At 41.1% G+C, this 24,311-nt stretch overlaps 2 protein-coding genes across 2 annotated transcripts in view; both read left to right on the top strand.

Annotated features, from left to right (window-relative positions):
• Nucleotides 1-2,336: 2,336 nt before the first annotated feature.
• Nucleotides 2,337-8,370, top strand: LOC149186024 (phytol kinase 1, chloroplastic-like). The gene is made up of 6 exons (XM_089412546.1): nt 2,337-3,023; nt 3,129-3,196; nt 6,395-6,526; nt 6,640-6,755; nt 7,491-7,605; nt 7,933-8,370. The coding sequence occupies exons 1-6, from the start codon at nt 2,619-2,621 to the stop codon at nt 8,132-8,134; spliced, it is 1,038 nt and encodes a 345-aa protein (XP_089268672.1). The 5' UTR covers nt 2,337-2,618; the 3' UTR covers nt 8,135-8,370.
• Nucleotides 8,371-22,940: 14,570 nt separating this feature from the next.
• Nucleotides 22,941-24,311, top strand: part of LOC149186025 (uncharacterized) — a 13,444-nt gene continuing 12,073 nt past the window's right edge. Inside the window, exons 1-2 of the mRNA XM_089409209.1 lie at nt 22,941-23,020; nt 23,112-23,289. Of these exons, the coding sequence (XP_089265335.1) occupies nt 22,941-23,020; nt 23,112-23,289 (258 nt within the window). The remainder of the gene's footprint in view (nt 23,021-23,111; nt 23,290-24,311) is intronic.

Below are 24,311 nucleotides of genomic sequence, written 5' to 3' on the forward strand. Positions count from 1 at the left end.
AGAGCTGCGCTGATCACTCCAGTAATTTAATAGTTTTCTATTCATTATAGCTATATAACTTTGCTGTTCATTACAGATTGCTGTTAATTTAGCTTTGATGTTGTTCATTTCCATTAATTAGAGTTTGCTGTTCAGATTTATTAAATAGGATTCGTTGTTTAATTCCTTTAATTACAGTTTGCTGTCCATTTAATTTGTTGTTCATTTCTGATTAATTGCAAGAGTTTTCTTTTGAAGAGTTTTCATAGTTTACTTTCAATAACAGCGTTAGTTCAATTTCTATCTCCTTTTAATTGCTTTAAAGCAGGACTGCCAACTGTAGAGAACATTGGTTATTGCTTTCTCGTTCCCAGACTGATTGTCTTGTTCCAGTTTGATTTCAATTGTATCAATCTCTAGAGGAATGAGTTATTGCTATTGTATCCTCGATTGATGTTTGTTGAGTGAATGAGCTAATTACAGAGCATTTGAGTTTCTTGTTGTTTTAATTAGATTTTATTTCAAGCATTTATTTACTCTTGTATTTTGAGCACTGTACTACATCTTTCATAACATTACTCTTGAGTAAATAGCCGCCTCAGACTGAGTACACTCTTGAAATAAAAAGTCGTCCCTGGGTTGACAATTAATGTGAAGGTAATTCGGAGTTAAAAAGACACCTTTTTATCGCTCGACAACAACATCCATTAGGTAGTGGCTTGAGAGCTTGGGAGTGGTGGCTCCTATCTAATGGTGGCTGGAAAGTTTTGGGTGTTGAGGCATCCAACAGGTGGTGCTCTGCAAACGTCACGGAGAGGTAGCTTCTAGCAAGTGGTGGTCTGCAAATTTCATACAGGTAGTGCCTTGGAGTGAGTAACGACTCACATGATTGTCAAGTTGGAGCTTGCACGCTGGTGGTGGCCAATGATCATTGTAAAAGAAATTTTTGATAATAATAATAAAAGAAGACGAAGACAACAAAAATAGTGGTTTTTTCCAGTTGGGTTTTCCACATAACATCCCGTGTCTCTATGTGTGATGATGTCCATGCTGTTTTGATGATGTGTTGCTACCCATGGTTACTTGAGCTTACTGCTTATGTTTATTATTATGCATCTGTTATTTATATATGCTAATGCATGATTTAATTATTGTGTAAGAAAAGACAAAAAACAATAAAATTGATCCATGGAGCACAATATTGATTCACCCCCTCCATTCCCCCTCTCAGTATTGTTCATGCTTCCAACACCAGGTGCCATGAATCACTATAACCACAATGATAACCTAGACTACCCCATGCTTAGAAACAAAGACAACCAGGCTCCAGAGCATACAATTCAACTGGAGAAGATTCACAAGAATGTCTTCATTGCCATGTGCAAATTTGCCCACGCCGCCAGGTTTGAAAAATCCCACCCCCAACAAGGGATATATAGGGCAAGACCATATACACAAGAGCACACCCCATTATCGAGCAAGAATGAGAATGGGAAGTTACGTTTCATATTGATGGTTCACATTGAATGTCACGTGCTTTTGCATGTGGGGTACTGGCCATACCACCCCCCTCTTAAATGAATTATGAGGAGGTGGGGTGGCAAGCTTACCCCACAACCTCGTGCCCTGCCTCGTTTTCCACCCCATTAGGGAGTAGCTTTAAAAATTTGAAATCTATAATAAAATAAGTATTTTAATGCCATCCATATATATATATATCTAGGGCAGGGCTAGCCTCAATGTTGGACAAAAGAGGATATGTCCAGTAGTGGGATGCTATCATCAAGATTATGTGAAGCTCGATCGAACTTGGACACCCCTCGGGATAGTTTAATTCCCCAAAAAATAACTCCCATTCTCAATCCCTCTCAACAAAATTTGAATCTATAACTTGATGGGAACTAAACCCACAAAAAAACAACTAATCTACACCTCAAAAATATAATTTATTTATTTAATTTATATAACTATACTAATTTAAATTAAATTAAAAATGTACAAAAACATATGTCTTTATAACTCTATCACAATACACCTACTTCTTCTTTCCATACGTGGAAATGGAAATGGAACCTATCACTAACCACATACTTATTTCTATTTGTGGAAACGGAAATAAAAACAATCTACCAAACTAAACTCTAAACCATCAAACCCTGACAAATTTTAAAAAACATGTCGTTATAACTTTATCACAATTCACATACTTCTTCTTTGTATATACGTGGAAATGGAAATGGAAATGGAACCTATCATTATCCACATACTTAGTTCTATTTGTGGAAACGGAAATAAAAACAATCTATCAAACTAAAGTCTAAACCATAAAACCCTGACAAATTTTAAAATGTAACTGGCCTAACAGGTACCTCTTGTCACATGGCCTTTGAAAACCTTGTCAGATCTTACGCTGCCGTTTCGCTGCAACCATTGGACCATATGGCTTGACGCGTCCTTTCTGCATCATGTTATCTGTCAATAGAAATATGCAATAATCAAAATCAGTAGAAATTCAATTGATTGCCCACCTAAATTTCGAGAACACGAGGATAGCAATCTTGCTCAGACTTACTGAATAAACATTGTGTGGAAAGTAAGGCGGGCATTGAATTCAACTATTGTTCTGCTGATTTGCAGTAATGAACATGAGTATAAAGCCACACGTTTCCCCTTTATCTTCTTGGAGAATCGAGTTTCAACCATCCCCGTATCCACACGCCAGGAAGAAACTGGCGTTTGCGGGAACTACAGCTTTGCTTCGTGTCAAGCAGACCAATACTTGGATCCCGAGCTATAAAAACTCGACATTCTTTTTAGCAGGGAACCCTGTTTCCAATGCATGTGAAGGAAAACACTTGAGTTTAGCATTCACGTGCTATAACAATGGGCCCAGTTTTGTAAAGTTATCAACTGCAGCTACAGAATCTGGCCTTGGGTCGACTGCTACGGCAATGGACATTGGCTGTACAGCCCTGGTCATGGTGGGAGCTTATGGTTTAGTATCTGCCTTCGATGTCCTCACCAAGTGGAATATATTGGATCAGGTATTATTATTTTCTCAAGCATTCTGTCTGCCCTTACACTGCCTCTGGTATTGTCTGTCTTGACAACAAGTTTAATATATGGGGGGAAACGTGTAATGAGCACAGAAATTGAGCCGGAAGTTTGTGCACATCTTATCAGGAATATTATTCATGATGTCCTGGCCTCTTTTCAGGTAATTCTCAACCTGTGTGTTTTTTGTCTTTTGAGCATTCATTTATTTGTTAAAGCTCTTATGTAGAACATAGATCTAGCCTATGCAATCCGGAATATAGCTCTAGCAGACCTATTGGGGCCAACCATACTTTGATCTGGCCATTTTTAATCCACAATAAGCTGAAGCTGCGAACATGAGCATTTTCCCTTTTAAAGAACACAGGCAATGAATTTTCAGCCACTATAAAATGCTTCTTAAGGTGATAACAAACCAGGTTCCCATTTGGGCTTAAATTTATCTCTGGTGTTTCTATGAAGGAAAGTGCCCTTATAGTGTTTGGATAGTGCCTTGGGTTACTGCGACCGCTTTGAGGGAAATAACAGTTAGACCATGATGTTTGAAAACTCGTCAGCATTGAGTGTGGACCTCTACCGTGAAAATATGGGTGCCTAATAAACCTGAAGTTACATTTCAGTCATGAGCTTTGCAGCTCGAAATCAGTAAATGAAGAAAGCATTTGCTCATCAGTTGGCGTCACATAGTAGTGTAGCGTTATTGAGCGGATAGAACATTTGAAGCTGAACAATAGAAAATATGAAATGATCCAAAATACCAGGGTATGATGGCATCAGGCCTGAGATTGAGTATTGAAGAGTTTGAAACCCATTGTACGATGTAAACAATTCGAGTACATCATAACTCTGGTAAGACTTTTCAGTACCTTATCTGAACTATGCACATCTTATCAGGATTATTATTCATGATGGAATGACCCCTTTTCAGTAGATTCTCAACCTATGTGTTTTTTTTTTGGTATTCATTTGCTAGTTAAAGGTCTTATATAGAACACAGATCTAACCAATGCAATCTGGAATATATAGAATAGTAGATCTAACAAAATCTAAGCTTTAAACCTTTACAGTAAGCAATGCATAGGCAGATTTTTTACAAACAGAAAAGTAAACAATGAAAATCGCACACAATGAGATTTACCCTGGAAACCTATAACCCGAAAAATCAACAAAATGTTTAGAACCACATCTTTAATTTTTATGATCAATTATAATCATCATTTACAATACAATATACTGGATCCCATGGGATCCAAAACCCTAATCCATTGACCCAGATTAGACTAACCTCGATGATTTACTGAAAGTAGAAAACCTGAAAGACCACATACCACAAAATAGCCAAAGGAAAAACATTGATCCGAAAACTGCCAAAAATGGATGTAAAAAAATGCCCAAAATTTTTCTTTCTGGAGCTCCACCCACAAACCCCTTGGCAGGGGACCTACTAGCCTCCCTTGCAACTCCTTTGGGAATCCATGCTGCACCTAGCATATACAAATCACACATGGACTTAGGCGTGCAAAGAATATAATACATACCCAACCGCCTAAACTATGTACACCTTATCAACTATATTATTCATGATGGCCTGGTCTCTTTGGTCTCTTTTCACTAGATTCTCAACCTATGTGCTTTTAGTTTTTTGGATGTTCATCTTCTCATTAAAGCTCTCATATAGAGCATAGATCTAACCCATGCAATTTGGAATATAGCTTTTAGCAGACCTATCGGAGCCAACAATACCTTGACTGGCCATTTTTGATCCGCAATAAGCTGAATCTGCTAACAAGAACATTTTCCCTTTTAAAGAACACATGCGAGGAATTTTCAGCCACCATAGAATGCTTTTTAAGGTTCTATCAAACCACGTTCCTATTTGGGCTTAAATCTATCTCTGGTGTTCCTATGAAGGAAAGAACCTTTATGGTGTTTGGATAGTGGCCAGGGTTACTGGGACTGCTTTAAGTGAACTAACCGTTAGAGCGCAATGATTGAAAACTTGTCATCAGTTGGCATGGACCTCAATAGTGAGAATGTGGGTGCCTAATATACCTGAAGTTACACATCAGTCACAAGCTTTGCAGATTGAAATCAACAAATGAATAAAACATTTACTGATCAGGTGGCACCACTTAGTAATATTGCTACGTTGATTCGGCAGAACATTGTATCTGGTTGCAGAACAATAGAGAAGAAAAATGGATCGAAAACACCAGGTTATCATGGCGTGAGGCCTGAGATTGAGTATTGCAGAGTTCAGAAAACAATTTGAATAGATCATAACTAATGTTAGACCTTTCAGGACCTTACCTGACATATGCTCAAATAAGTCCTTTTCAGAAATTTGTGCACATCTTTTCTGGATTATCATTCATGATGGCCTGGCCTCTTTTCAGTAGATTCTCAATCTCTGTGATTTTTGCTTTTCAAGAATTCATCTGTTCATTAAAGCTCTTATATAGAACTTAGATTCAGCCCATGCAATCTGGAACATAGCTCTAGCAGACCTCTCAGAGCCAACCGAGAAAACAAGAATGAAGAAAACATTTACAAGTCAGTTACCATCACATACTAGTGTAGGTACATAAATTGGGCAGAACATTGTATCAGAACAATAGAGAAGAGGAAACGATCCAAAACACCAGGTTATCATGGCATCGGGCCTGAGATTGAGTATTGCAGAGTTTGAGACCCATTGTAGACAATTTGAATAGATCATAACTAAGGTCAGACCTGTCAGGATCTTACCTAATCTTTGCTCAGATAAGATCTTTCATGACTAACCCTCGCTATGCTCACTCAAGTAAGTCCTTTCAGGACCTTAAATCAAGTTGGTGCTTCACAAATTCTTTGAAAGGATCCTCAAATGGATTTTTTTCGATCACCTTGGGTTTGTGATGTATCATTCGGTACCACTCTCCTCCAAGTGTTCGCTTCCCTAATTGCTCACCTGATTTAGAGGGGTTTGCTATACCTGAACTGAGTTTCTAGATTAAAGTCATAGTCATGAACATCATTGGAATAGATTTGCTATGTAGAGTGTAGTAGCATGTTAAAAATGAGGTTACCCTTACTTTAGCTTATTGTATAACAGTTCCTTGGGCTGTTTTTGCCCCTCTTGTAGGCCTTCAGGGCAGGGGAGGGAGGCATGAAAGGAGAAGAGCCCTCGTTTGCACTAAAAATTACAAAATAGCCAATTGTATGAATGTTACTTAAATTTTGAATACCCCAGCCACAAGAAAGTAACAATTGTTTAAATTTCCAATATTTATGATAGTTTTGAAAATTTTGATGTAGATTGCTTATCTCCGTTTTTTCACTTAACTTCTAGGTTTGACATTTTGTTTACTTCTGAACACAGTGCTTCTGAAGATGCCCGTTATATTGCTGCAATTGTGCCTCTAGCAAATTTTTTAAGGCTTCTGATTTACGGACTCAAATTAGCAACAAATGAAGCGTTAGTCAATGCTGTGAGCAGAAAGGGCAGCCCTGAGTAAGAGCCAGTGACCTTCACTTTCTGTGTTGCCATAAATTATATAAAGATTATGCTTCCTTGGGTTCAAATGGACAGGTAAAACTCATTACGTAAATGTTGATGGTCTGCAGGGAATTATTAAGAGGACCTCTGTATTACGTGATGGCTCTAATTTTCTGCACCATTTTTTTTTGGCGAGAGACCCCTATAGGAATGGTTTCTTTGACAATGATGTGTGGCGGGGATGGTATTCTTCTTGTTATTAATTATTGCCAAATTTTAATATTTTACTAGTATCGATAGGGTAGGCTAAACATTCTCAAATAGGAATGGAGATCAATGAATACCAAATATTAAATCCCTTCTTAATATGGATAGTAAGAACCAATGACCATTATGCATTTTTCTTTGCGAGTTGGCTATTTACCTTTCTCAAGGATACAAACTGATGCCAACTAATCAAGTAGGTGATTGAAGTGAGTTAATAAGTATACACACTCAATCTTTCTGGTAAGGAAATTTTTTCCAGCAAGGTAGAGTTCTGCCCTGAAGCTCAACCTTTCTAGTGAGTCTTTTTTTTCCTAGCAAGGTAAAATTCTTCCCTGATGCATTCATATTTTCCCAATTCCTGTGGTCTGGGTCTTAAAATGGGCCAAAAGCCCAGAGTGCTATGTGCCGTGGTTGAAGTTCTCATCAATAGGTAGAACGACTTCTGTCAAAAATTTCCACTGGAAAAGAGGTGAGTTTGTCTACTTGTTAACTTGGCAAAAATATCATCCCATGCCTACATATAATAATCTCTTACAAGACTCAGACTCAGAATTATGAGACCCAATATTTTCATATGTATGCCCTTAAGAGAACACTGGGACAATTTAGTGCATTATCTTTGCTGCTTTTATATATCAGTATAGTGCATGGATCTGAATATAAAACTTTCTGGAATTCGTTTTAGCTAAATATGGTTCTTGAATTTTGGCAGGCATAGCTGATATTATAGGAAGAAGGTTTGGACAATATAAGCTTCCTTATAACAACGAGAAAAGCTGGGCAGGAAGTATAGCTATGTTTCTATTTGGCTTCTTGATTTCCCTGGGGTGAGATGACCATTTTCTTATCTTCGAATTTTAGAAAATCATTTTAGTTTCCATTAATCAGCTTGAAGATATGTCTTGAATATTTTAGATACTAGGTCTTGCAAACACTAAAGCATTGTGGTACTTCGATTATAGAAACATGTTTTCATCCCCAAACATTGCAATACTTTGACTACAGAAGGATGTATGTAATATGGATTGTCACTTGAAGACAGCTAAAGCCTAGACTCCTTTCATATATTTATTCTCTAATATACAAATTTTAATATCTCTATATGAAATGTAAATGTTGTTGACGTACAACTAACGGGACCAATACATTTGCAGGATTTTGTACTATTTCTCTTTATTTGGATTCATTGATCTAGATTGGGAGACTACAGCTCGAAATGTTGCAATAATATCAATGGCTGCAACTGTTGTCGAATCTCTTCCGGTAACGGTAACAAGGTTCTTGGATGACAACATTTCGGTTCCTTCAATATGCATACTGGTTGGGCTCTGCCTTTTTCCAATGCAAAGTTCATAAGGAACCAGTTTGAAGATATTACTAAATTGCTTCTCATCCCTCATGTGCTCACAGGCACAAGATTTAAATTTTGATGGTTCTAGCGTTGACACATGATCGATTGTATAGGAGGTTTTCTTTTCTTCCTTAGTGTTTTTTTTGTAACGATGATATGAACACATGACCACGTGCATGAAATTACTTTTTCATACAATTACCAATATTTGAGCTTAAGTTGGCCTTTCATTTTCTCTCTATCTTGGTGTCATATGTCAGCCAATGGTCATAATTTCCAATATTTTATGCATATTGTGTTCAAAGGTCAAAACTTCAGGGTAAGTTTTATCCTCCTCGTAAATGAGTTTTATAATTTTCCTAGCTAGGTGAGGGAGGGTTAGGGTTTTTTAAGTTAAGGTTATATATATTTCTTAGTTAACAAGTGAGGGATGGTTACCGAAGTTTTGTAAATACACAAGGGGCTAAAAATACTTGAAACTGTTATCTGGAAAGCAACAACTCACGGTGCAAACGCTCCATATCCAAGTCAAATATGAGACAACGGGCTAAAAAATACTTGAAGATGTAATGTAGAAGCAACAACTCATGGTGCAATCGCACTGTATCCAAGTGTGTCGTTAGCAACGTATAACCTAATGACAAATAAGAATCACAGTTCAAAAAGCTAATGACACATTCACGAGATAATTGAACATAGGGTACACGTGACATTTGCCTGGAAAATAAAAAAAAAATCATGGGAGTCATCAAACAGGAGTGGGTGCATAGTTTAAAAAAATTAAAACAAAATAAAGAGAATATTTGCAATTTCTTTTAAAATTGAATATTAGATTAATTACTATGCATCAATAAAACTGTTTCTGTTTGGTTAAGAATTTGTTTTCTTCAGACGTAAAGAAACAGAAACAGGTTAATGGATCTGATGTAAGGAAACAGGTTAATGACCCAAGATCCAGAGGTATTTCGCAGGAGTGAAAGCCTGCTTTTTTACAGACCACCAGCTGGTTATTCCAGGTGGCATGGTTTTCTTTGAATAACCGTAAGGAAACAGGTTAATGGATCTGACGTAAGGAAACAGGTTAATGACCCAAAATCCAGAGGTATCTTGCAGGAGTGAAAACCTGCTTTTTTATGGACCACCAGCAGGTTATTCTAGATGGCATGGTTTTCTTTGAATAACGATGATGAGTCAGTATGCATTCGTGGTTAGTAGTTAGAGATAATTATCCTCACTGTTGATTTGACAACTAAATTATAATAAAATTTTCCACAGTATAAAAAAAATACTAAAAAAACACAATCTATTTCAAAATAATAAACTCAATCTGTTTCCATATATCTGTATTAACATTTTTTTATAAAACTATTACTGCAAGGAACTTATTTTTCTCTCTAGATTCGCCATCGCCATCCTTGGTAACCACTCATTCTACTAAAAAGAGGTAACCAAATTTGCGCTTTAAATTGGTGATGCTGTGATAGACAAACGATGGGCACTAAAGGCCATTTCAAATTTGTAAATTTAGATTCCATTATACGGTGCACGTCTCTTCTCAATTTGTTAATTTGTATTCCATTATTATATAGTAAATGTCTCTTTTATGATGGCAAGAGGCAATTGGTCCTGGTTGGAAAGGTTCATGGGATTGATGTTAATAGGTTCTTGCGAAAGAGATCTTTTATTCTACTTGGGCACTAAAACACAATTTTTTATTTTAGGAATGTAAATAAACATATATTTATTAGCTATTTTATATACAAGTTTATAGATTTTAAATAAAGTTTAGTATTAATAATTAGTCTGTATATGGTGGATTAGTTAAATATTAGATGAAAAAGTTAATTTGAATCACATATTAAGGATTTTAGAATTTTTTTTTTTGTTGTTGTAGTATTTATAGGGTTTTGTTTTAGTGTAATGCATGTATTCTATTATCAATATGATTATATTTTTTTTCTTAATTGGTCTACTCCTATATTGATATAAAAATATGATTACAGAGTCAAGAATTCTAGCCCAAGAGATGGCATTCTTACAAAAGACGCTTGATGTACTTACTAGAGGACCTGCATAGTGACTTATTTCAGGACTTGAAGTTTCTGAAAACATTAGATTCAGTACCATAACAGTGACCAGAAACTGACCCATACATTGACCAAAACTGGCCTGTAAACAGTTATCCCTTAAACAGATACCAACATACAAGAGAATGCCGCCCACACAGGGGAAACCGACAAATAAAGTTGAAAGAGACCTGATTCTGGGAGCTTAAAAACATGAAAAACTATGTAACCGGAGGGGATTGAGCGTTTTCCTTCAGCAACTGACCAAAACCAAAAGGCGCGGACCTGTTCAATCTTCATGCGAGGTTGTTGGCTATTCTTCTACAATTCGGCACCCAAATTGGTCTGTGTCTTTAAATTCAGAGGGATGGCCCTCTAAACCTGAAGGATCGCCTTCTGCTGGTGCGCTTGGGCCGGCGTATGCAGTCGAATTCAGAATTGGCGAGCCGCCTATATCTCTGCGTTGAGAAACATTTTGGTCTGCCATTTGAGGTTCTAGAGGAGCCCCAGGATTGACCTCCCCCGAACCCACAGCATCCTCGCACATCTCGACGGTGATTGACACGATGAAGGATGAATTGCCTAGAGAACAGGGGAAGCGGAAGCGAGCTGTGTGCGAGTGTGAATGGTGAGAACAGACTTCTGTTATGACATGCCCTCTTCCCCTGCCCCTGCCACTTCTTGTTGCAGGATATCTATTGCAGCAGAACTCCGAAGCCTCAGACGAGGGGTCCGAAGTGGTTGAGGAAGGCTGGCGGGAGACACGGCCACGGGAGCTGCCTCGTCTGCAACCCATCCTGGTGCGCTCTCTGGGCATTTTGAGGTGAGCAAAACAAACAACCGGGGAGGGAATGGCGAGGTGGCGACAGAGGAATATACACACCGGATAAAAAGGAGCCTGAGCGCACTGATAACTGTCAGCACCTTGAGCCAGAGCCCGATAGTGCGCAGTTCTGTTTTGAGAGCAAGGAGCTGCCACCTTGCTGAACCTAAAGGCACGCTGAGGAGAAGCAGGAATGAGGTTCAGGCCAAGCGCCATCGCAAATAAATCAGAATCGATGGAGGGCAGCATTAATGCTGCATTTACTATGTTTGTGTGAAACCATATCTCCGGCCTCCTACGAATCCATCTGGCGGTTGTGAGTGGCCACGTGCCCACCCTCCATGCCACCTTTGTACCACTATCCTGACTACTCACCCGCATCCGGGAGAATAATCTTGTTGCACCAAAGAAGTGCACTCTTGTTTGAGTTGTGCATCATCTGAGTCACATAGAGGACCTGAGAAGAATGGGAGCTGCTAATTGACCCCCTGATTGGCCAGTCTGTCTGCTACCTTGTTGGCAGTGCGTCTTATATGCTTGAAGGTGATGCTCTGGGAAGTCCTGAGCCATTCTTCAATTTGTTCCAGTCTACTGAGAAGCCTCCAGCTTGAGGCAATCTTTGCTGCCGAAGTGCCTGATTGAATCCTTGTGGTTGCTGTTATTAGGATTAGAGAATCCCCTTCTACCTCAAGAGGGAAAAGTTTTCCTTTTCTTCTATGCCAATGCCTTTCCATAATCCTTCCAATTCAGCAGCGTTGTTGGTATCTTTGCCAGTTGATCCATGATATATATGCAATACTGAGCCCATTTCGTTCCTAAAGACACCACCATAACCAGCCGGCCCAGGATTGCCCTTGGCTGCCCCATCAAAGTTCAATTTGTAAGAGTTGGAAGCAGGAGGGGACCAATTGAGGGGAGAGGCGGAACTAATTGGGGGACTAGTCTTGGCTTGAGCCAAAAAAGTGAGGTCCAAGTTCCAATCTTTTAGAATGAGGCGTTCTTGAGGAGAGTTTGCCAGGTCCGAGTCTTGCCAATGTCTTAGAGCAAGAGTTTCTTGCAGATTTTGTTTAAGAAGAAGCCAAAGGGTATCAATTGGCCTGTTGATATTGTTGAAGATTCTATTATTTCTCTCCTTCCATAAGATCCAATAGACAAAGCCTGGGAGGAGGTTCCACAGTGAATTGAGAAGGCGGCTTTGGAAAGGATGCTTTGGCCAGTTTCTGATGGTGTCTGTAATATCTCCCAAATGTCTACCCGATCTTCTGTTGCATTGAGTAGTTCTCTCCCATAATTGTGCTGTTAGAGGACAAGTATCCAAGAGATGCAGGATGGTTTCTGAGTTGAGATTACAGTTGGGGCATCTAGAAGGTCCAATGAATCCTCGCTTTTGCAAATTGTCCCAAGTGAGAATTCGCCGCTTGCTCAGAGGCCATAGAAAAGTGGAAACCTTAGGCCATATTCCTAGTTGCCATACCTGGTCCCAAAGCTGATCCCTGTCTGCCTGAGAGGGTTGATAGCGAAGTTGGTATGCTTCCTTGGTAGTGAACATTCCTTTTGGCGTGTGTCCCCATCGCAGCTTGTCCTTTTGATCCGAGTATTTAATCTTCTTGAGTTTTAGCTCTTGATCGATCTTTGTGTATGTTTCCCCTTGCCAATTTGCCTGCCAGGTGTTGGCTGATTTCCAGAGTTGAAAGTCTTGGGGGGGTTGCTGCTGCCAAAACTGATGAACATGGATTTGATCAGCTTGTTGCATAGAAGCTTGCCAGATGGGCTTGTGGAAGAGTGAGGCTATTTTAGGGAGTTGTTGCCATGAGTCCTCCCAAAATCTAGTTGTGGTGCCCGAATGGATTTCCCAAAAACTATGCTCTTGAATAAAGGCACTGTGTAGCTTGGCGGCATTCCAAATCAAAGAGCCGGGAGTTGTTGTACTGATTCTGATACGGTCATCCCATTGATTGCCTGGCACATATTTTGCTTGCCATAGCCGTGCCCAAGGTATATGTGGTTTGGAAATCCAATTCCACCAGATGCAGGGTCCCATTGTGTTGTTGCTTTGAAGGGGATCCCTCAAGCCTAACCCACCAGCTGATCTTGGCTGACAGATCTCATTCCAATTGACAAGAGCCCATTTCCTGTTGAGACCTGAGGATCCCCAAAGAAAATTTCTCTGAAGATTGTGGATGATCTTAAGAACCCATTTGGGCGCTGCCAAAATAGAAAAGAGATAGAGAGGCATAGCTTGGAGAACTGATTTGATCAGGATGAGCCTACCAGCAATATTGAGCGATATTGAGCGAACGAAAGGTCCAAGAAGAGAGTCTGGATTCCAACTTGTCGAGGAGGGTTCTCCAGGAGGCGTGTTTTATAGCTGAGTCCAACAAAGGAGCTCCCAAATATTTCGAGGGAAGTGCAGCTATAGGGAATCCCAGAATCTTGGCAATGTTCCTCTGAGTAATGGAAGGGGTGTGGAAGAAGAAGAGCTGAGATTTGGAGGCATTGATGGAGGTTCCAGAGGCTTCAGAGAAGAGATTGAGCAGGGTCTTGAAGGCGGAAGCCTCTTGAGCTGACGGGTGGCCGAAAAGCATAGTATCGTCTACAAACTGTTGGTGGGATAAGGGGTGAAGACCATGAAGAGAAATGCCCTTAAGGGTGTGTAAGGAGATGGCAGAATGAAGCAGGCGACTGAGACCTTCGGCCATGAGAACGAAGAGGAAAGGGGAAAGAGGATCCCCTTGACAGATACTGCGGGATGGACAAAAGGGCGCGGAGGGTGAACCATTAAGCAGGATCGAAAAACAGGGAGAAGAGATGAGATTCATGATCCACCTTGTCCAAGTAGCACTGAAGCCAAATGCCAATAACATCTGATTGATATAGTTCAAGCTGAGTTTATCAAAAGCTTTGGAGAGATCTAGCTTCAGAATCATACCTGGCTTTTTTAGAAGCTTGAGAGAGTGGATCACTTCATTTGAAAGAATAATGCCGTCCATTATCTGTCGCCCTTCTACGTATCCAGTCTGCTCTGGCGAGATGAGAAAAGGGAGAAGAGGTTTGAGCCTGTTCGCCAAGACTTTGGATATGAGCTTGTAGATGACGTTGCACAGTGCAATTGGCCTGTATTTGTCGGGCGTGTTGGGTTCATCCCCTTTGGGAATTAGCGCTATGAAGGTAGCATTTAGGGAAGGGAGGATCCAGTGCATGGATCTAGATTCCTCCACTAATTCCCATACCTCTGTGTTGATGAGCTCCCAAAACTCATGAAAGAAGTTGGTTGTGAAGCCATCAGGGCCAGGCGCCTTGCCATCCTTAAGTTGGGCCATAGCATCTTCCACTTCCTGCATTGAGATGGGCTGGAGCAGCATATTGTTGTGGTCCTCCGTTATGATTTTAGGAATGTGCTGCATGATTGATCGAATAGCTTGTTCTCTACTCCCTGGTTGTTCCCGAAGAATTTCCTGAAAGTACTCTTTAAATTCCTGTTCCATTTCTTCATGCACTTCTAATCTCTCCCCTTGACGATTGTTAATGAAGGCGATATTATTGTGCATTCTCCTTTGGATAGTAGATCTATGGAAAAATTTTGTATTTTTCTCCCCTTCCTTAAGCCACCGGATTCTAGATTTTTGTCGCCACAGGATTTCTTCTTGCTGCCTTCGTGCTTCAATTTTGGTCAAGAGGGTCTGCTCCTGTTGCGCATGATCTTCTGTTCTTCCCTCCAAGATGATATTCTGTTGAAGTGAGCACATTTGCTGCTCCAGCTTTTTTCGATGTTCAAAGATATTACCAAACTGAGTTCGATTCCATGATTTGAGAACTTGTTTGAGGTTTTTTAATTTTTGTTGGAACTGGAACATCTTGGCTCCTTCAGGGGGGATGAAGGATTTCCAAGCCTCATTGACTACTGCTTTGAAATTGGGATGAGAGAACCAAAAGGCTTCAAAGCGAAAAGGTCTGTTGCACTTTGTACCTGGACGCGTCCATTGTAGCATAATGGGCCAATGATCAGAGCCCACTTGAGGCATGATGGAAGCATGAAAGTCCCCACCCAGGTGTATGGCATTATCCGATATAAGGAAACGATCCAACCTGGAAGCAATATGCTGAGGTCCCCTCCTTTTATTGGTCCAGGTATATATACCATTTGAAGTCTGAAGGTCCATTAATTGATTGCTGTGAATGAAGTCTTTGAAGCCAATACTGTCACCTTCTAGCTTCGATCTACCACCTGATTTTTCCTCCAATGCCGTTATAATATTGAAGTCACTGCCACCAATCCAGAGGGGAAACTGCCTGTTTGAATTGAGAGCTGTGAGTGTGTCCAGAAGATCCAGTTTTTGTTGTAAATTTTGTGGAAAATATACATTGGAGAGATGGCCGTGAATGTTGGTCCCGATGAGATGGAAGGTTGCTTGGATGAAGAAATGAGAGGCATGAAAGTCTTGAAGGGAGAGTACCTGCGGGTTCCACAAGATTGCCAGCCCTCCTGAAGCACCTGAAGCGTCCACTGAGACTGAGCGACATCCTAACCAGACCTTATTTAGAATCCTTTCTAGAACAGTGCTGTTACTTTTTGTCTCTTGAAGAAAGACTAATGTAGGCTTTTCTTGCTGGATCAAATTTTTTAACATTCTGTGTTTTGTGGGGCTATTAAGCCCTCTCACGTTCCATGAAATGAGCTTCATGAGGAACAGTGGGGATGAGCTTTGTAGAACTTTGTCAGCTTGGGGAATCTTCCAGATTCCACTAGCATTTCTCCTATGATAATGGTCCTTTGCAAATCCGTTTTGCGCCCTCTTTTCTTCGTTTCTTTCAAGATTTTCTTTCCATCCCATGGACTGCCGGCTTGAATACCTAGACATTTGTTATGCTGAGCTTTGGTTAGAACTCCTTCCAGCCTTTCGATTTCCCAGAGGGGTATTGTGTTGAATTCTTTCTGTTTGCATGCTGTTTCCAATTTGAGAATGTCCAGACCTTCCAGATTTACGCTCTCTGGATCCTCATCCATGTGTATCGGATTGTTCTGTTCTTCCTCGATTGTCTTTTGGTGAATACTGAGGGCTAGAGCAGCATCTAGCTCCATAGAAGAAGACTGCAGGGCGATCTCTGGAACAATTTTCTCAGAAGAGGTCGGGGCGGGAAGGCTAGTGAGAGTGGAGGCTGAGAATGGAAGAGAAGATTTTAGAATCTGGGGGGTTGAGGAGGGAGAGGGATCTGCCGGTGGAGCTACATGTTGATCCTCTGTAGTGTCTTGAGAGGTAAGAATGTCAAATCTGTTCTGGGTGTCAGGTTTTTTAGAGCTTTCTGGGGCTACGGGAGTTTTCTTTGCATGTCGTCTGCGATTAGGGACCTTAGTAAATCCTTCAGAGTCTTTGCTGGTATCATTAACTGGGGTTTTGGGCTGAAGATTCAGAGGGCAATCCTTGAAAAGATGGCCATGTTCATGGCATTTTCTGCAACAAAAAGGAATATGCTCGTAGTCTATTGTTTGGATCCATTCAAAATCGTCATGAAATAGACTTACCGAGTATGCAAGTGCTTTGGTCAGATGCATTTGAACACAGATCCTGGCGTATGAGGTGTGTTAACACTCAAGTTGTCCCTAAAGCTCCTTAAAGGGATACGGCCGAGATAACCACAAACCAATCTTTGGACTGCAGGTTCTAGCCCACCTGCAATCAGAGAGGGCTCTCTCTTTAGGATTTAGCTTTGTTTTGTGAGTTTTTAGGCTAGTTATGATATACAGAGTTTTGTTTTGAATTTTGGTTTGGTTGGGTGATGTCTTCTAACAGAGGTGGTGTAGTATTCAGAAAGTTTTAGTCCATTGGGCATTAGAGTTAGTGATTTTGTGCTGCTGAAAGCACTTGCTGAAAATAGTGATACTACAGAGCTAGGCAGGCATCCATGAACAAATTTTTAAATTTGAAAGGTGATGGAATGAAACCAAGCAGTGGAAGGCAGTTAAGGATTTTCCATTATGCTGACAGAGGGGAAAAGTGGGAACAATACCCAGGAGCAATTAAGAATTCCTAGATAGTATTCACCATAGAAGAATCAGTGTAAACATGAGCAATTAAGAGTTTCACATTCATAACTAATCCTGAAGAAAACATAATTAGTGACAGAGATTGAGCTTAGGGTGTACTTAAACAAAACTTGAGCTATTCCTTTTCTCTATTGCTAAGACCATGAAACATATACCATATGCGAATTCTGTAAGCGAAGAAAATAAAAACACGGTTTAGGGAAACTTATTGTAGCATGAAATGACACAGGAATTCTGTAGCAGCAAGCAATCTCATCAAATTTGATCCAGACAAGCAGAAATCAGGAACTCCAACAGCTCTTTGCATTAAAGTCTGAAAATTTACAACGCAGCTCTTCAGAGAGAATCATCAACCAACCCCAAATACATTCTATGGGGCGGTATATATACAAAAACAAGATACAAAATATCTAGATGATGAGTTATTGACTCATAAATTCTTTCACCAACTCCCAAGGAGCGGCTGATGAAGAAGTAAATGCTGTAGTAAAGATAAATATAACAACTGCTCTTTCTGTCAGAGAAAGTTGACTTTTGAGCCCAATTGAGTCGGTTGGGGCTGCGCTTCCAAAAATCCGCGCTTTTCGGGCTTGTTGTCCCAGCCCTTTGCTTTGTCATTGATTTCACTTGCTCTATCTAATGTTTCTCCGCTTTATCCGGTGCTTGGGGTTCAAACTTGCTGACCTATAGCTGACATGAAATTTGAAAATTGAAAAAAAGGAGCGAAAGGACTAATATCCCCTAGCCAAAATGGCCAGCATTGCCTGCCACCAATCCTCAGGAGGAAGCTGATGCCTTTGTATCTTGACGAGTGTCTCATCAGCCTCTGTATACTTGTAATAGTTGGGTGGCATCTCAAACAGATGGTTAACTTCATGTTCCATGTAAAATAAGTTTTCCAGCTTGTCATAGAGAGTCTGTCCTGAAGGAGGTCCTGCTTGTGCTGTAGAACTTGAGGAAGCAGTAAGCTGATTTGTGACATAATTATTGAGCCTAGTTGCATATTGGTCACGTGTCAATAACCTTCCAGCGCTGGTCAATAGGCTGGGCAATCCTTTAGTCTGTAGTGTTGCGAGCTTTATTTCAAAATTGTCTACATCCTTTTGGATTTCCCGACATCTTGCTTCTAGAGTTTGCACAAAGCCTCTTAATGTGAGCGCCTTCTTTGCTGTCAATATGGCATCTGTTCTGTTCATGATCTGCAGTGCTGCCAACTCTTCCTTACTCTGATGATTTAAAAAGTTGATCATTTTTTTGGCCTGCTTAGGCATGTTTCCCAATGCTGCTTTGGCTCTCTGAATTTCAAACTGAGCTAGGCCAATTAGTTCTACCTGTTCATACATAGCCTGAATTGACCTCCATTGGCCAGTGATTGACTGATTAATCTTGGCCCACAGAATCTTCTTTATTTCAGCCAGGGTTTTGTCCAAAGACAGCTCTTTCTCCAAGGCTTTAATTTTGTCATTCAAGGCCTTAATTTCCCTTGTTTTTTCAGCTACTGTCATTTTGGACTTGTCATATTTTCCTTCTAGGTTAGCCAACTTTTCTTTGGCCTCTTTTAACTTTGTTGCTTGAAGCTCTAGTTCCTTGATAGCTTTTATCATTTCATCCATGCTCATGCTTGATTCAGGCAGTGTTCCACGGGGACTCGCCCCCCCTAGGGGTCTAGTTTCCTCGCTCCCTCGCGCTTTGGGGACTTGGGGACTAAAAGGGGACATTTCCCCACGCTCCCAAAAATGAGGAAACTCAGGGGAACGTGCCAGGGGGGCGTTTCCCTTCCCTGAGGGAACGCTTCCTTGTTGTACAAGATGTTTGTATTGGCGCTGAGATTTTACTGAGATATCCCAGGACTGCTGTGTATAACATAGTCCCTTTGTTCGAGATTTTCATCTTCTAATCACTGTTATATTATGCTGTCCAACATGCTTAAATTGCTACAGAAGAACCACCGAGATCAGATGTCAAGACTGTTATAGACAACGTTGGATTTACCACGCTGTCATCTACAGCGATGTGCCGTTAATGTGGGACCTTGTACCTGAGTTTATAACTTTGACTGCGGCTGCCACACCTGTCATTTTTCAGCGTGAACCGTTCTTCTTTTGGTTGTAAGTTACATGTCCCTTAGACTGCATATAAGTTTCCCTGATCTACGTGTAATTTCCCTTCATGACTCTGTTTTAAATTTCTTTCCTTACTGCGGCTATATGACAACGGATCTGCGTGGCTGCCATCTATGCATGCGGCTGTATCATGTCAATAGATCTATTGCGTGGCTCATCCTCATCAGCAGCGTGGATATCCTCATGACTGTGTATGACTGCGTGGTGTATTATATGAATGCCCAACATATATATTCAATGTATATATTTCCAGCGTATATGCCATGTATGGACTCCATATTGCATTAACATGGTTCCATATTCATATGACATGAACAACATTTGACATGTGAATAGCGTCTAATATATGAACATCGTTTGTATACATATCACACCATGAACAACCTCATGAACAGTGTTTAATATATGAACAACGTTTGATATATGAACAACGTCTAATACATATCTCACCATGAACAGCCTCATGAATAGCATCTAATACATATCTCACCATGAACAACGATGAACAGTGTAATGCATATCTCACCATGAACAGGCCTACGCTATGCTTTGCAGCTTTTCAATTCAAACCAAATTGGCAATTTGTCATAGTGGACTTAATTAATAAATTATATTTTATATTTATAAATTTTTAAGACCCTGACGCTCCCCCACGTTTTCTAAAAAATGGTAGGGAGCTTTTGCATAGGCCGCTTCCGCTCCCCCTCGCTCCCTCGCCCCCTCGTCCCGGAACTTTGGTGGAACACTGGATTCAGGTGCTGTTGTTGCTGCTGCTGTAGCATCTGTAGTTGTTGGGATGACTGCTGGCTGTGTAGGAGGAACAAGGACATTAGCTGGAACTGTTAGAGATGGCTGGGAGGTCGACTCCCCCTGTTTGCTCTGGGCTGCTCTTTCTAATTCTTCCTCCATCTGTATAATTCTTTGGTTCATTTGCATAAGCAAATCCAAGGTATCCTCAGCTTCTTTCTTTTGTACTAGATCTGCAGTTTGAGGGTGTTCAGTAGGAAGCAACCTCAATCGTTTTTTTAATGCAGCAATATCATCATCCTTCTTTTTCATAAGTGCCCTCACACCTTTAGGACTCTTAGGATCATGTCCTAAGTCAACAATAATGTCCTCCAATGCTTTTATTCTGTTATCTTTAGCTGAGGAGGACATTCTTTCCAAATCTAACTAAGTGTTAGTGTTCTTCAATGATTCCTTCAATTCATGGGCCAATGTGGCCTTGTCTGCTAGTGTGGCATAGACCATTTCCCATGTCTGCTTGTGTAACTCTATTTGATCGATGGGGTGAATGTCCTTGGCCAGGACCTCTAATTTTATCTTGACATAGTCTGCAGCTAACAATGGCTGCTGAACCTTGGGCTTGAAGTGGGTGAGAATCATCCTTTCTTCTTTAATATCATACGCTGCCATCAATCTTTCCTGCTTGGCAGGTGTTGCCTTTAGGGATTGGTCATACAATTGCACTCTTAGTAGCTCATTTTGAGCTTTGATCTCTTTAAAAGTGGCTTTGATGCTAGCTTGTCTCTTGCTTTGTTGTGTGGAGGAAGACACCTCCATGGCATGCTGTCTGTCTTGCTCTTGCTGAAAAGAGCTTGTAGGTGTATGCTGGCCCGCTTCCCTTCTCGGGCTTTCTATGACTTCTTCACTGACTTCCTCTTCAAATGGAGGATCAACTCTTTGCTTTTTAGATTCAGGCTGCTGCGTAGATCCACTAGCAGGTGTGGAGTCTTCTCGGTCTCGTTTTCTGCCTCTTTCCTCATGGGCAGGAGTTTGTAAAACTGGCCTTTGGGGTGCCTCTGTTTGCTGTGGAGGAGCTTGTTCTTGGGAGTGTTCCATTGAAGTGGCAGGCTGTTCTGTGATCACTTGTTCTGTATCCATTGCCTCTTTTTCTTTAGCTGTACATGTTGTTGATGTAGATGCTCCTTGGGCAGCTTGTGAAGCTGCAACTGCAGATGTACCCTCCTCAACTTGGTATGGCAGCTTGAAAGTTACCTGGTCAGCAGAATCCAAGTCAAGAGTTTTTTCAAGATCTTTAGCATTGTGCTCCATAATTTCCTCCTGAGTGAATTCTTCAACTAATGTGCCTTGTGCCCACGCATCTTGATTAGCATATTTTTCAATGTGTGGGATTTTGCAGTGTTCATAGGGTGTCAATCTATATTTGACTCTTTGCACTAATAAAGCCAAGTGGGTCATAAGGGACCCACCAGAAACTTCTTTTCAACTTAAGTTGATCCTTCAGTATTAGGTCAGCATCTTGCCAACCTTCCTTCTTGTTTATGATAAAGGGGCCTAAGTGGTCTTTAAATTTCAGGCGAGCCTTCTTCTTGGTGTTGTGAAAATGAGTTAGATCTGAATTGATAAGTTGCCTGTAGTATTCCAAGGCAAACAACCTCATTGGTACATATCTTGGGAACCTATAAGGACAAAGCTCACAGCCATAGATTCTGATGACAGTGTGATCCTGGTATAGGTACCAATCACCTAATTTGTAGCTCTTAGATAGCTGCAATATCTTCTGCATCTCATAAGCTATTCTGGGAGGAGGGGCTTTCATTAAGAGGCAGGAGACTGGATAAACAAACTGGTCAATGAACTCCCAGTAAGAGTAAGGAGAATGCTGGACTTGATGGAATACTGATGACCAGAAGACAACATATCTTCTTTCTCCCCTTGAATCCAATTTCTTGATGGGACACTGGAAGCTTTCACACTGATAATACATGAACAAATGATAGATGTATGAGGAATATTTGAAGACTCCCTCCCTATCTAGCTTTATGAGTTGGTTATGAATCTTGTTTGCTATGAACTTGGCATAATTATACTTGATAGCAGGAGGCTGTCCTTGGCTGAATGAAGACAACAGAACCAGCACTGTCCCATCCACATGTTCACTTGTTTTGAAGCCTAACACATAGGATATCATGTCTACAAGTAGCTTGCCCACCTCATTGAAACGGACATATAGGAATGGAGGTGGCTCTTTAGGTTGGCAATCTGCCCTCATAAATGTCTTAGCAATTCTTTCAATCTTGGGGCCGGGGAGCCAGGAGGCTTCTTCCAGCAAGTGCTTCATGGAGAAGGGAAATAGTAGCTGAGTCTGTTTGAAATTTAACATCTTGTTGATGGAGTCAGGGGTGATATAAAAAAGTATGCTCCCAGATGGAGACTTGACAGCTCTCTGATTTGGCTCATAGTTTTCAGCACACAGGTGAATAATCTCAGGAAAAATATTGACAGAGGGGAGGAAATAATGTGGCAAATTGGACTCCCATATGCCATACATGTCAGAGTTGTTTATAAAGCTGTTTCTTAGCTGGCAGTAGGTATGCAAATGATTCCTGTCCCCAACTAGGTCTTGAATAAGATAATCTGTGTCAGCCAAGGCCATTGACTCAAGCTCTTTGCTTGGTGGATTCATGGGAGTGATGTTTAGAGCTGATGGAGTGGCCATTACGCAACTTTTCAATGTTTGAGCTTGGAAGGAAGATCAAGGCAACAACTGGCTAAACAAACTTGTTTGTGAGGACTAGCAGAGGAACCTGGGACTGAATTCAAATGTAACAATAGCTTTGATTGTTTCGCAGTATGATGAAAAAGGAAATCTTTGCAGAGTTTTTAGGCCAACTTCCCTTCTCCTTAGCGAATTCTCTGGATTTAGGGACTATGGGGAAAAATGCAGAGGGGAAAGGGATAATTGCAGCTTAAAGCACTGACATTTCCAATGGGATGAGGCGGAATTGGGCAATGCCGGGTTGTTACAAGATTTTATCTGGAGGCCGAGCTTTAAAAGGAGTTTTTGACGGTGAAATTGTAAACGGGCACGGGTTTACATGGTTTCTTCTGAGGTGAAGGCTTATCAGTGGATTTTGGGGAAGTCTTAGGTGCAGTAGAGTTGCTAATTGAGGAATTTTACAGGTTTGCAGCATGTAAAACGGAGAAAAATGGGAAAACAGGGGCGAAGAGGGGAAATTCGGCAAATACCTGGTTAAAACGGCGCCGAGGGTGGATGAGCTGGTACAATGGCAAGCTATGGAGTCGAATTGCAGGCTGCAACGGCTTGGTTGGTCGAATCCGAGCTTTGGGAGTGAAAACGGTAAAAACAACGAACCAGAGCTTTACAAATTGACCAATGAAAATGACCCAAAACGGTCGTTTGCGCGCTTTTTATACAAAAAATGACATTTTGGCGCTTTTTTGGGATGACGTCAGCATGATGTCATCGGCAGGTCTCGGGTACAGACGGGTGACATGGCAGCTGACGGGGCGATGATGTGGCAATGACACGGTGGCAGGGGGGGCACATAGCGGTGAGGTGGCGGCAACGTGGTAGAGCATCAGCGGTGTGGAGGTGACGTCATGGGAAGACGTGGCGCCGACGTCACATAGGGGAAGCAGTTTGTGGTTTCATATCGCACCGCTTTTGCGCAGAAGCGGTTTCGGCGGAGGGGGCCCCGACACAGCCGGGAGGGCGACACGTGGCGGGAGTACGGCAGGAAAACCGCCCATCTCCCGGACGTTAACCCTTGACATATCGGGACAGGAAAAGACCCGCCCACCGTAGATCTTGGATGAGCCAGATCTAACGGCCGACGGGACGGACAAGGCGGCGGATGGTTAGGGACGGGCCCCGCGCACATTTTATTATGTGTTTTTATACGGCGAGGGGGAAACTATAATAATGTGGGTTTTTATGGGTTTTATACATCAATGGGTATGATTTGCACCGATTTATCACAAAATATGAACACAGAGTGACATAGAAAATGGTTCATGAGGGGGGGAACAAATGGCTATCAATTCAACCAGAGTTTAACTGATTCCAAGGGGCAAACGCGGAAGGGTTAAATATAAGTTCCAGATGGACTTAATATTTCCCCAAACTTTTGAAATATATGGCTATAGTGTCAAGGGGTGGGGATATTATTATTTTTGGGATTTTATATAGTTTTAGTAGCAATAGGGATGGGAAAGTAGTTAGGGAGCTATATAGTAGAGTTAGGAGTTAATATGAGTTTATGAGGTGAAAGTAGAGCAGAAGGCTAATTTTCAAAAGTAAAACTTAGACATAGGGGTAAATGAGAGTGGGAGACTGATTTTACACAAGAAATGTGGCTT

Source organism: Pinus tabuliformis, chromosome 3_1, assembly GCF_031772625.1.
Source record: "Pinus tabuliformis cultivar Carrire ecotype Pingquan chromosome 3_1, CPIR1, whole genome shotgun sequence".
Classification (NCBI taxonomy): Eukaryota; Viridiplantae; Streptophyta; class Pinopsida; order Pinales; family Pinaceae; genus Pinus; species Pinus tabuliformis.

What these genes read in the sequence shown, in the direction of transcription:
- LOC149186024 (XM_089412546.1), top strand. Translation starts at nt 2,619, where the DNA reads ATGAACATGAGTATAAAGCCACACGTTTCCCCTTTATCTTCTTGGAGA. An exon ending in ATGTCCTGGCCTCTTTTCAG is followed by an intron (nt 3,197 to 6,394) that starts GTAATTCTCAAC and finishes TTCTGAACACAG; the next exon opens with TGCTTCTGAAGATGCCCGTT. An exon ending in AGCAGAAAGGGCAGCCCTGA is followed by an intron (nt 6,527 to 6,639) that starts GTAAGAGCCAGT and finishes GATGGTCTGCAG; the next exon opens with GGAATTATTAAGAGGACCTC.